Source organism: Anas acuta, chromosome 17, assembly GCF_963932015.1.
Source record: "Anas acuta chromosome 17, bAnaAcu1.1, whole genome shotgun sequence".
NCBI classification, from domain to species: Eukaryota; Metazoa; Chordata; class Aves; order Anseriformes; family Anatidae; genus Anas; species Anas acuta.
In genome coordinates this window covers 392206-406299 of record NC_088995.1, presented here as the reverse complement: position 1 = coordinate 406299, position 14094 = coordinate 392206, and the positions used below count along the sequence as shown (strand labels likewise).

Sequence of the window (14094 nt, the reverse complement as noted above, 5' to 3'; positions counted from 1 at the left end):
GACTGCTTCTTTGCCATGTCCATAGCTATTTTCTTGTAGAAAAAATTAACCCCAATCACAATCTCATTTTTAAATCACAAACCCAAATCAACAACTCATGCAAATCAGGTATGTCTGGGGAAGATTTTGCCACAATACGGTTAGCATCTGCTCTGGGGACCCCATAAAGTGTCCCACTCTTTTCACATTGACCCAAAGTTTTAGCAAGATAACATTACTGTAAGAGAGAAGATGTGAAGGTTTATATTCAACTGTGAGTGGTTACACATCAGGGTATCTGTCTTCCCATTCTTCATTTACAGATGCATACTCACAGGTAACATCATCTCTCTACTACATGGGCTCCAATGCCCCTCCCTGTGCCTGCTGGGTGCTGTAGTGTTTCCTTTCTCTTACCAGATGTAGCAGAACACGCAGGGCATCTCGTGCCCTTTCAGGATGCTGCAGAATCTCAGTCAGGGCCTGTCCTACTAGCGAAGAAGGGCTGTTCAGCTTCATGTCACTCCCAATAAGCATGAAGCCTGCAGGGTCCAGATAAGAGACTTACTGAGAATTGAAACAAACTGAGCATCTCTCATTTATTACAGGAAACGTGCAAAACAGAAGATATCCTCTGCCCTTTCAGACTAATGGAATAATGGTTTACTGTACACTGCACAGTTACAGTCTTTTCCTAAAGAAAGTTGCTATGCACTCACTGCCCAGTTCTATAGAATGAACTTCCAGAAAACTTCTGCTTCTTATCATCCTCTGTTAAACCAAGACTGTACTCCTGCTCAAGCAAGTGGAAAAATACTGTCTTGCATCTAAACCTATCCTAGCATGTCCCATGTCTCCTTTACAGCAGCAGAAATCAAATGATGCAAAAACAGTGCTCACAGAAACGGAACTCAGAAAAGCGAGAGCCTTCCTTGTTTTGGTCAAAAACCTGCCTTGGCTTATGTACCATATAAATGCTACCTTCCCCAAACATCAGCACAAGGAACTCTGCCTATCCCTTCTCATGTACAAGGTATGTGGATATCTGTCCTTGCTCTGGTGCTCTGTCCGAGACTCACCACCAAGAGTCAAAGGTGGAACCCAGGGACGTGCTTACATATCATGGAAGAGGCAATACTAAGAAAGCCTGAGCAGCTGTAATCCCCTACTTGGTGGTAATGCCAAGCACCTGTGTCCAGTCTCATTCTGTTTTGCCTAAGAAGTGGTCACTTTTTTTTTTTTGAATGGTCTTTCCTTTGAGACAACAAAGTCTTACAAGGAAAATAAAATACAAATGGTACTGGGGACTCTTAATGTAAACTCAGATCCAATCTGATATTCTCTGAATCATGTCTTAACATTGGACTCAACAAGCTCAAAATCACTCTGTCAGGCTTCCTCCAAGTAACAAGCTGAGTGTTTCCTGCTCCTATGGCTACAAACAGTTTACATCAGAGCCATATCCACATCAGCTGTCTCATCTAAAAAATACAGTACTGCTGCCTGTGCAAAACCAGGCATTTGGGGAGTGCTTGCAGTTTTCAAAAACACAAGACTTGTGCTGAGAAAAACAAACAAACAAACAAACCCCTAAAAACTAAAACCAGCTAATTTGCAATTATCCCAGTAGCATTGTTGAACTCCAAGACTTGGTCTTTCTGAATCTCAACTCATTAATCAAATTGAGAAGAAGCAAACTCCAGCACTGTACCCCAGGGCGTACACAGCTGAGAAATTTCCAGTGGAAGCAAGGGAAACCTCTCTGCTAAACAGACCAAAGGAGTAAGCCCTGTAAGGCTTATGGCATGAAAATCATAACTACTGATTGCTGCTACAGATTCTAGAAGTACTACTCTTGCCTTCTTGTTAGATTTTCACTACATTCTCAGTAAAAAGTTCTGTTAATTTTCTCCAGCTAATTGTATCCCAAGCATACAGCAAGAAATTTACCCCTATAAATTTCAAACATGCAGTGGAGTCGCTGTATCACACATTTCTTTACAGTCATGAAATCACTGTAACAAAACACACTTTACCTTGCAATTGCTTTAGATTATGTCTAATGTGTAGCAAACTTACTATACAATGAAATACTGCTGTTTTCCATGACACTGACTTCCAGCTGACTTCTCAGATGAATCAGGGCTTGAAACAGCAGCTGCATTCTGGGCGAGCACAGGGAACATGCTACTCCCAACTACCTGCTAACACCTTGCTTAACTCAAACTATTTGGCATAAGAGCCTTTCCCAGAAACCAAACTTTGTTCATCAAAAGGCAGATTCTTCCTACCTGCCCAGTTGGATGGATGGGAGAACTGCTTGCTGCTCTGTACAGTTTTCATCGCTTCACCAAGGGCTGCACTGGCTTTCATCCCATTTAAGAGGGAGGAATAGAAGGCATGCACAAACATTTTGGAAGCCGCCACTGGAACTGGCCAGAGTGACACGAGGACACACTGAGTCCCGGCAGCCAGGAATGCTCTTGTCAAGCCAATGACTCCATCAGCAGTGACTTTGCTGTTGGATTCTTGGTAAGAGCCAAGAACCACTAATTTAACAGGAAGCCGCAGATCCAGGACATCAGCGGCAGTCAGCAGAAACTCCTGAAGAGGAGGACAGTCCGAGATGCTCTCCACATCACTGGCATCATCCTGCATCCGAAGGGATTCTGGGATTGTGTAGGGATTCCCAAATGAACTCTTGCTGCTGACTGGATTGCTGTCAGTGTTGGGTGTCAGGACTAGAGCAGCCAGCTTCCAGGAGACATGGGTTGCAAAATGGACGCATTCTGCCTGAGTGAGGGCACTCATCACTCTCTCCTTTGTTGCTGCACTGCCAACTAAGGGTTGGCAGCCAAGTAACTCAGATACCATAAATGCTTCCTCTTCTGCAGAGGGCATAGGTCCCCATAGCCACCTGTCCATAACTGCTGAAGGGAGCTTGGGATTCCCTATGACAGCTGCCATTGAGGTAGAACTGGAGTAAGCAGGAGTACTCTTCCTCACATGGGACTACAGAGAGAAAAAGAAAGCAAGAGGGCTTCAATGCTCTGTCTGTTGAGGTCTTGGTAGAAAAACATCCCATCTCCTTGGCTCTAAATAGAAGTCTGGTTGTCGTAACTATAATAAAGCTTTGCATTTCATTAGTTTATTCCATTTAACTATTCCAAGGAACATCTCCACTTTAGTCCAGTCAGTATTTCTATCCCCACTTCTTAGGAGAACAAATAGATAAGAATAGAAAGGAACAGACTTAGCCCAGGTCATGCTAGAGGGCAGTAGCAGTGTTAAAAGTGCAAAGAAGATCCCAGTTTCCCACCTTAAAGGAGGATTATTGGTAATCATTGGTTTCTGGCACTTGTATTTCAAGGATCAGCATCTCCACTGCCAGCAGCATGGTACTGCATGCAACTGATTACTGGGGCCTGACACTGACCAGAAAAGCCTAATCCCTACATGAGTAACAGAAAAAAATCAGACCCTTTCGGTGTTCCAGTGACTGTGTTTAACACAGTGCAAGGCAAGACATGCAACAAAACACTGCTCAGCAAAAACAGATTCTCCCTGGAGATGTGCACCTTAGAAAAGCTGATGGTTGTTGCTATACATCAGCATGAAGATATTTCTGAAAGATTTGCTGGCAGTATTGGCTTTGCCTTATGGCTTCATTATCATGAGACATTAATGGCCTTCTCCACACAGAAAGCTGAGAAGCAAACATACCAGAATGTGATAGGACAGTTAACTCACCAAGGAAGCTCAGTATATATCACAAACACCTACATCTCTGCAGTCTGCTGCGTAGCTCCACACCCCAGGACATGCCACCCTTTAGAAGAGGATATCCATTCCCTTTGTTCTTCCAGGCATGCCTGGGGTTGTGATTTTGTGCTGCAGAAACTACACCAGAGTCTACTTCACACACAACTGGGGTGCTCGACATGCTCATCAGCCCTGGAAGTGCCTTGGGAAGATGGTACATTTGTGGCTTCTATTCTTTGTCTGGTGTAGCAGGACAGAACTGCTGCTATTCCAGCACGTATAGGAACTTACAACTCAGAAAAGAGGTTCTATGAAAAGAAGATTTTATAAGGCAATGTCAGACCTTGGAGCTGGGATTCAGTGACTGGATGGATGGCACTGCAATTAGGCTGAAGCGCTCATAGAGGTACTCATTGGAGGAACTGCCCTTCAGGAGAGCAAAAGGAATGAGGTACAGTTCTCCCTCCAGAACCAGTATCAGCTGGCGGTGGCGGCCAACAGGCCCACTGGAATGCATCAAGCCCTGTAAAGTAAAGAGATAGATTCAGTTTGGTCCTTTCACTCCAGCAGTTCCCAGCCTGCACTCAAAAGTGTCAGGCTCTAGTCTGACCCAACCCCATGGTTAGGAAATATCCACATCAGAATTACTCTCTGTGTGAATGCAGATGCAGTGACTGGTAGACACACAGTGGCATTGGACAGTTCTATAAAGCCTGATTGTTGCTTATCTGTGCATGAACAAACCCATTCTGGTGAAAGGGCCTTGAGTCCACTAAACATGCTCTGTAGTCATGCACAGCTGAAACAAGTTCGCTGGGACCTAGTCTCATCACAGTGCAGCAACTCCTCCAGCTGCTGTGTAAATTCTTTATCATTCCCAACCACCCGTATCTTGTAAATATTACTAATACCTCATCCTTTGAAAGAGAATGCTTTTTCTAGTATTGAACTTCAAAACAGCAACTTCTCATATAAAAGTAAAAAATCCACAGATAGACTGTCTGTATGGCTTGCAATTCTACATGTAGATGCTTGACACTGTAATCAACCAAGAGTCACAAATACAGGTTTAAACAGAGAGTAACTTTTGGATGGAGATGTGAGACAGAGAGATTAATAAACAGAAAAGATGCAACTGGGCACACACAATGACAACTGCTCCTGGTCCCACATAACTGTGGGAATTTCAGTCCTATTTCACAGTATCACAGAGTGGCTGAGGTTGGAAGGAACCTCTGGAAGCCATCTGGTCCAACCCCACTGCTCAAGCCGGGACACCTAGAGCAGGTTACCCTGGACCATATTCAAGCAGATTTTTATTTTTTTTTTTATCTTGTGTGTTGTAAAAATAATTAGTTATCACCTCAGGACAGAGGAACTTCAAAGCATTTACATTCGCTCCAGCTTAAATACCTGCAGCAGCAAAAAAAGGTCTAAAGGACCAATGCAAAATGGCAGTAAATTTCTAAGCAATTGTACACCTTTAAGGTAGAGTGGCAGCCATATGTTGGCCTGGTAAATAAACCATTTGTTTAAAGATGAAACCTCGAGTCTCACCCAAGCTTGTGTTAATTCCTCAACTCGACATAGTTTTGGAGATAACCTGTTCAAGCAGTGTTGTTTCATTTTTCCTCTAGACTGACTGATGTTCCCAAAGACAAGCTAATTTTACAGTATTCACAGCAGGGTGGAGACAAAGACCTAATATGCAGGACTGTAAGTTCTTATAAGAATTTTTATTTCAAACCATTTGATCTCCATCAGATGTATCAAATATGTATTTTGATAGGAGAACACCAGCTACTTAGGCTACTAGGCAAATGAACATGAAACTGCCTGTACCCATTTCAAGTAGATTTCTGAACTAGATTCCAATGTCTCCAGAGCTTACTTCTTGATGGAATTTCTGGGCCTTCAACAGAACAGCAGAAAAGGTAGTGTATTTTTCAAACACATCGCTTATATTTCATAAATAACACAGCCCCCCCAAAACAAACAAAACCAACCAAACAAAAACCCAACAACTCTGAGGCCTCACTCTTTTTGGAAGAAATAACACCCATGTTCTACCTCCTTTCTGTTATTTATCAAATGTTAATCCCTTTGACATCTCTGCTTTAGAGAAAACTTATTTCAGCTGAGTTCCCATTTAACAGGGGACAGAAGAATCTTCTTTATTTTGCTTCCAACGGTAAACTACTACCATGAAATATCTAATGGAAACACAAACTTTTAAAACACAGGGGGGTATGAATAATGTCAGAAAATCCTGAAGTGCAGACATACTGAATAAAAGCACTCCAACAGAAAAGAAATTGCTATTGTGCAGTCACGGTGAATTTTACTGCTTGTATCAGGTTTTATAGAGAGCTCAGACAAATGCACCTTGGTCCTAACACAATTCTTCCTCTGTTTTGTTCAGGGTCTAGCTAGAGCAAACTGCCCGACTGCACTGTGATGCACTGATAGCTGAGGATTGATTTGAGATACACTGACCCCAGCTCACTAGCAATCAAAGAATAACAGGAATTTGCAGTCAATTTCAAGTGTTAGCTCTCAGGTAGCAGCAAAGATGAATTAATATTATTAAGAAATAGAATTATCAGTCTGGTGGTTTCCTCCAAAGGGAGTTGGGAGTGAATCAGAAATACCAAAAATAAGGTTATCTATAAGGGAGAATGTCAACAGTAGAAAGTAGAAGAATGACAGCAATGTGCTTTTAACGGCTTTTTGGCTTTTGGAGTGGGAACAAAATTCCTGAAGGATAACATTTTCATTTAAAAGGGGATGAGAATAGTTGCTGACCTCTTGCTGTTTCAAAGGGAAAGGGAAGCAGACATTTTTTATTTTATTTTTTGAATGTCTTTAGGGGAGAGGAACAGACACACAAACTAGCTAAACCATTAAGACAAAGAATCATAGAAAAGATGCTCCTTTGTCATTTCAGAAGCAGGAAGAAGGCTGACACTGCTGCATCAGACAGTATAGGCACACATAAGGCTAACTCCCCTGTCCACTGAATCCAGTGCCATGGCCAGCCTCGATTTAGATGAATCTTCTCCATACTCAGAACAGTTTCTCATTCTCCCTGACCTATTTGTCCCTAAGTAGATCTGCCAAGTTTGCCAATTAGTGTTAGTGAATAAAAGATACGCTTTCTTCATCAAAAGCATTATACTTTGGCAGCTGACCAAAAGAGGTACCATCAGCAATAACCTTTATTTCCACCTCCCAACACATCCTGTCTCACCATCAGGGAAGATCAAGTGGAAAGCCCCATGCCTCAGAAACAATTCCCAGGCTGTGTATTCTTGCTTTCCCATACAACAGGTGATTTTGGTTAAGTGTATCTTTATGTCTGTGTGTGCTAGAAGCTTACTCCTTCCAGTGGTCCTATCAGTAAGTCATAGAGTGCACGGAGTGGGGGTTTGCTGAAGGAAGTCTGCCTCCTTGGAAGAGATGATGTTCCATCCTTAACAGGAGACATGGTACTGCTGAATAGGCTGGTCATGCTCTGACAGCTCCTGTGGGCAAAAGGCAGGTGAGAGGTTAGTTGCAGAAATCTGAGGTCCACAGCAAGTTGCTCTGCCTTCATAATGCTGACAATGAGGCAGTCCCAGTCCATCCAAGCAGATGACTGTGGTCTGTAAGATGCTTTATGCCAGGGCTTTATTCTCCCATTCAGCTTCACACCACAATGAACAATGACATTAATGGCAGGGTGAACTAGCTGCAGACAGCAGCTTGCGTTGCTATGGAGTTTCTCTATGAAATGAAGTGCCTAAAATGCCGTTCACAACATTTATTACTTCCCTATTGGTAGCAATTGTGTATGGGCAAACATGAGACCTGTTAACAATTGACTACAATCACAGGAAGATTTACAGTGGGGTTTTGCACCAACTAATCTAGCATGATACTGAAAGGAAATAGGAAAACAAGCAAGCAACAAGACATGAAGATTACGCCTGCACTTGCTGTCACTCCTCTGGATGGCTCCACGAAGTCAGAGTTATGCCTCTTAGGCTCTGCCTCTGAAAAAATTCTGAGTTGTGTAAGCAGGTTAGAATCCACATTTCGGATCAGCTGTCTTGCTGGAAACCTGCTTCGCTACAAGCTTTATAATTTGCTGCAATGTTGTTTTGCTCCCATTTTCCTGTTCCATGGGGTAATGGCAGTACAAAGGACGGTTTCCTTTATTTGCTATCTGTCCATCTCCAGTCATTCTCTTACAGTATTCACTGCCAAAACTCAGTCACAAAGCTGTCTCCAAGCCCCACCCAAATGCCACTACACAGTTCTTTTTCTCTCCACCCCAGCAGACCTGATTTAGTTTCCTGATGATTTTTTTTCTTCATGCAAGCAGCTGAACAGAGTTAATCTGGACCTGTTTTAAAGTAACAAACAAAACCAACACTCACCCCTCTGGTCCCCCTGCAGACTCATCAAAATCTTTCCCATCACTGACAGTAGTCCTTCTCAGATCCGCTTTTGTTAAGCACCAAGAAGTCTTTCAAACATTGCCATTATTTCTTGAACAGCCCCTCACTGCACACTTCGTAGCTCTCCTCATCTTCCCCAAAACTCAGCAGGTTAGCTATTTTCCCACATGCTTATACCAGCCTTCACTCTTACCAAGTTCAAGCCATCAGCTACTCCTTACAGGAGCAGTCTCTCCCTGTCTTTCACCCCAAAACTGCTACTGGCATTTCAGGGACAAGAACAGCACCTTGTGCCACTGACCAGGAGCCTGAACCTGAAGAATTCATGCAGCTATTCCTTTATTATATACATTACTTCCTAAACCAGTATTCATTCCCTTATCAGCTTCCATGTATATCAGGAGTCTACCCCGCACTTTATCTATCTCTCTATATATAATGTGGTAATTACCTATGCTAATTAGGTATTTGAGCTTCAGTAGTTTATCTGTACTGTGTGCTCATCTCATGCTACAAGCATGACATGTTTCTGTACTTCCCTGTCTGCACATCCTTGTTCACAGATGCTGCAAGTGTAACATCTGTACTAGTACAGGCCTTTGTTAGTCTTTTGCACTACAGACACTCCTATCAAGTGGTCTGTCATTTGGAAGTCACTTTCAGTTGCAAAGAGTACACGTACATTGTGTGAGACCTACATGCAGCTCTTGTACGTAAGAATTATTGTACTATCTCTCTGTTCTCCAGAGACTTGGAGGTGCTGTCATCACCAAGAGGCTAGTGAACGTTATACGAGTGCTGATCTGGTGCCCATTTCCAACATCCCACAGACAGCTTTTCACATGTTCTCCGGGGTGTCAGGCATCACCAAACACCAGCACTGTGAGGAGACCAAGATGGCACGGGTACAAAAACTTACTGCCTTCTTCAGGAAGTGATGTTGCCCCTCTCTAGTCTCTCTAATCCAGCAGCTGTGCTCCCCTGAAAGGCTATCCTTGGCACAGTGCCATGAATAACTGTTTTATGTAAAAAGGATAATTTTCCAGAAAGTTTTAACAGGTGGGCCTTAAAAAAAAAAAGAAAAAAAAAAAGAAAAAAAAAAAGGAAGGGAGGAGGAAGGGAGTGAAATGAGACATTTAACAGTAATGGTAGAACATGGTCTGAAGTGCAACTAGAGTCACCACTGGGGCTGTCCAGCAATGAAAACAACAAATCTCATGCGTAGAAGGCCACCCATGAGGGAACACATGTCCCATTGCCCTCACAGTGCCAAATGCATTAAATGAAGGATTCCATATCCAGCTCATGCTCTGATGCTGCTGCACAGATGCACAGAGAAAGTCTCCTTCCATCCCTGGTCTCTGTGAACCACAGAGCCGCTCTGTCTCTCAAGCGTCTTTCAGTGCCATGCACCTGTGCCAATGGACATGACAGGAAAGCAGCTACAGTTTTCTGGATTCATGACCAACCCCCCACACTTCATCAGGACAGCAGACTGCAACGTCTTCTGTTAAGAATCTTTACTCTCAAAAAATACCTTGACTCTGTTCATTAGTTTTACCTCTTGCCTGGATCGATTCTTAGCTATCACCACACGAAATAAACAAAAACAGAAAGCTTTTGCATATGCAGGAAATCAGAACATAACTAAACGTCCAATAGGTAGGTCAACCAATGACACTAATATAGTTGATTGCATATCTGCTGGAGGCATATGTGACTGCACAGTATCTCCTTATACTCATGGAATAGGTCAAATTTCCAGGAAAAGGTAAGGTGAGCAAAACATTCCACTCAAGTGCACACCTTCTACCATTGCCAACCACAGGCCTGAGACATAGCCCTGACGCTTATCAACAGACCAATTTAGAAACTTTCTTTCTCCCCTCCCTTTCTCTCCTCAGCTGCTGCAACCAGTCACTGGACCCAGCTTAACTCATGTCTAAAAAGTATTCACTAAAGAAAAAATGATGCTATCGCCCATGCTTTCCACTAACAAGAGCTTTGTAACTTACAGGCCAACAGGAGTATTAAATGGATGCAAAGAGAAGCCTTGTGTCTAACTGTCCATGCTCTCCTACACAAACGGATGCTGGTGAAAGCACAGGCACACTAAAACTACTCAGCACTGTTGAGAACCTGACGAGGTGACTTGTGTGACACCAAATTTCTTGGCAGCATCAGGATAGATTCAGCACTAAGTCCTCCCCTCTGGATCGCTCTGCCTAGCTTCATTGCAGCAGCTGACTGAGCCAAGCGCGCTGTACAGTGCCCAGCTGTTTCTACACTATATAGCACAGATTTTAAAATCTGATCAAGAAATAGAATAGAAATTGTGCTTTCCCAATCCTGTGCATTTCTAGTGCCCTGATCCCCATGTACTTAAAGCACACACCTCTACTATATTCCATCTGATATACCACTGAGGAAGGGCAGGGATACCCCTCCTGCTTATCCAGGATCAAATGAGCACAAAGAACACTAGTCCAAGCAGAACAGTCCTGGCCTTCCTAAGAAATAGCAATTTGCCAGCAGGTGGCACTCACCAGCCTAGTCGTCGGTGTTAAACATATTTAACAGACTAATTTATTGCAGGGGATACCAGTTTGATTAATCAGCAGAGCCTCCTTCATCTTGCTTGCACAGCCTAGCAGCTCTAGATTTATCCCTTCACCACTCAGACTGTTTTTTATTAGAACAAAACCAAAGGAATATCATAGATCTTCCACATCCTTTGCATGTCTGTGTACACACAGACAGAGAAAAACCATAGGGAGAGGCTGGACAGAGATCTTCTTTAGCAAGCAGAGCAAACCTGGAGCCCTGACCATCTCTCTTTGACCAGCGCAAACAAATAGCTCTCCATGTGGCCTGTCAGGCATCTGAGTCCAGGTGATTTTAATGCAACAAGATGGACACTTTCAGGCAAACACCCCTTCTATGAAGAGCCAGTGCTGCACAGCAGCAGGTCTGAGCATTTCTACCTTGCTGTTGCAGTGTTCCCTCCCCTGATTTCTGGAACAATAGAATTTGGAGTCCCTGCACACTCTGCAGTGCTGCTAATTTATAATCCTTTGTATAAGGCATCCTGGCCTGCAACAAGCAGAGGAAACAGCACAAACTGGGACTCGGGACTGCCTGCATATATCACTGTTAACTCTGTTTCCACCCTTTGTCTTGGAGATAGAGGAACAAAGCAATGATCCCATGAGGTCCTCAGAGAAAGGTGGAAAAAACCCTTGTCATACAAGCCTTGAGCTCAGACTAATTTGGCATGCCACCAGTCTCTCAGGGCCTGGCTTTGCTTGCAGAGGATGAATGTGACTACACACAGGCAGGAAGGAGCAGTTCATACTGCAGCCAGCATAGCACTGCTCTTGCCTTGGCACTTGTTAACACTCTGAATGGGTGAAATATTACTCATGGTGAAGCACAGCCATTCTGGAGGGCTGAGAGTCAGACTCACTGTTTTAATGGTCTGACAGTCCTGGGACAAATGGATATCCATTGGGCCTGTCACTTTGCAAGCCTGCCTCAAAAAGTCCTTTCCTAGACATGCAGACCAATACCCACATTCAAGGTCTTGACATACAATACCAAGCTGTGGGAAGCTCTGAAAAAACATTCAAATATCAAGCCCCTGCAGATGCTTTCAAGCACCCACAATTATCTCCAATACCCACCAGTGGTGGTGCATAACCCTCAGGCCACCCAGAACTCTCTGCTTGGGTGGTCTGTACTTGGGCAGCCACAACACTGCCCCCGTATGGTACAGAACCAGGCAGATAAGAAACTCTCTGGCCACTGCTTTCCTAATCTGTCTTCCAAAGGCCTCACACTTTGTCCTTGGCCAGCCAGAATCCCTGCCTTAGCATAGTTTCCAGGAGGATCTGCTCCCTGATCTTGCAAAGCACAGAGGCTGGTTGGGAGACAACAATGTCCTTGTCACAAGTAAATTTGCACCTGGAATTACATTACTCCTTACCTCCTTATTTGCCTTTTACAAACTCCCATTATGATGCATTGTAAAAATAGCCCTCAGGGAAGTATATTTTACTCTTAAGCAGTGGCAGGGCTGATTCACATGTTTTCTGCAGGAAGGTAGACAGACTGTGTCCCCCATGATGGTGGAGAGGCCAAAGGAAAGGTGGGGGAGCTATATTCAGGTGACGGCTACGATCACATTTCTTGCTTGAGCAAAAGATGATGAGCAGGGAAGAAATCAGATTTTAATCTGGTCTAAAAGTCCTACAGAGCAGAGAAAACAGAAGCTGTATAAAACATAAGCAACTAGGACTGTGTCAGGATCTCTTGGCATGAACTGGTTAGACAGCTACTGGACAGTACAGAGATCACTGCAGTGTCCCTTCAGCATCCCTTTTTCCTCTGAAGTCCTCTTCTTCTCAGAAGTCCCTTAAGTTAACTGCCAAACCTAGGCATTTTTGCTTTTCAAAGCAGAGCTGCCAAAAAGCATACTACTCTCTGCTTAAAAGCCAGAATCACCGGGTTACCTGATGACAGCAGCCAGAGGGCACCCATCCAAAACCAATGGCTTCATTTCAGTCACCCACTTGTCATCAGAAATGGAGACTGGATGGCTCCGAACAGTCCCAGCATGTCTAGGGCCTCATTTTGACATAGGACCTTAACAGCATGTGCAACTCCTGCGCGTGAAGGAACTCACGTTGGCCCCAGGCCATATAAACTCCCCCTTGAGGATCTCCAACATTCACACACAAGATGTGAACACTGCATTCAGGCCTCACATGAGGAATGCAGGGCCTGCCTTGGCAGCAGGAAAAGGCAAGCTCTTACTCTCAACTGCAAACAGGCCCTACTCCCCTTTCTGCCCTGCACTGCAGAAGCCAAGGCAAACAGAGGCCGTACCTTGATTCACTGCTTGTGAGGCACAACGTTGCCATCTCCTGAAGCATGACAGCAGCAATAACCTACCTCACTGACCTACAGCTACATGAATTTATGCCAGTATTAGCTGGCAGAAGAAAAACTGCACAGAGGCGGAGAGCTGGAGGCCAGAGATGCAAGATGACAATTTGTATTCTTCCTAAATACTCAATTCTGTTGTTTACCCAAAGTCTAAAAGCTCACAGTTCCTTGCTAGAACTCTAGGCCAGTGCATAGAAATGCTGCCTACTCCATTTTCCTTTCTTAATCTTCTTCCTTCCATGTAGGCTTTCATCTGCTTCATTCCTGAAGCTGCAGGACTCTCTCAAGGATAACTCATTGCTGTCCCAAGCTCACTGTGCAAAATGCACTGTGCTGCATACTGCTCTCTGCACTGCTAGATTAAGAAGAACCACGCAGTGTAACAATAGGACAGGTAATGCTTTCTATGGTTCCTTTCTAGACTCTGTAGCCTCTAGTTTCATCATCTGTGGGACTGAAGCAGATGTAAGTACTCAAAGGTTTGGGCAAGACTATAGCACCTGCCCTGAGTTTGGGACTCAGCAAACCAGGTACAAAAGAGATGTGGCAGCATCAGCTTTACCACTAGAGCTCCCTGATATTCCCCCATCTGGAGACAAAAGTTGGGCAGGAAGGCCACACACTAGTATCTTGCCTTTCTCTTCATCTCAGTGCAGCTTCTGGAAACATCAGTCATGTTTTCTTCTAGTTCTCCTTCTGATGCTCTTGTGAGGGTGCTTTTAATGAAGTGCTCAAATTCCCCCATTCCTGAGATTCTCCTAACAGCTACAAACCAGTTAATTCACAAGACACCTTAGGTAAGCTCCTAGATCTGTGTTCAGGGAAATGCATTTGGCTCCCAAGAAGCAGAAAGACACATAGATGCTGCATAAATGGCCTCCGTCGTGTTCCTCAGGATTGCATTCATCAACATCATCAGCTCTACTCTGAGATCACAGCAAGACATTTCATTCTGCTCACTGAT

At 44.0% G+C, this 14094-nt stretch overlaps 1 protein-coding gene across 4 annotated transcripts in view; it reads right to left on the bottom strand.

The window, feature by feature from the left end:
• Positions 1–14094, bottom strand: part of TTC28 (tetratricopeptide repeat domain 28) — a 154901-nt gene that overhangs the window by 11555 nt on the left and 129252 nt on the right. For all 4 annotated transcript variants that reach the window (XM_068654145.1, XM_068654146.1, XM_068654147.1 and 1 more), the window contains 4 exons: positions 7121–7265; positions 4085–4264; positions 2271–2991; positions 397–521 (listed from right to left, as the gene is read on the bottom strand). In XM_068654145.1, the coding sequence (XP_068510246.1) occupies positions 397–521; positions 2271–2991; positions 4085–4264; positions 7121–7265 (1171 nt within the window). The remainder of the gene's footprint in view (positions 1–396; positions 522–2270; positions 2992–4084; positions 4265–7120; positions 7266–14094) is intronic.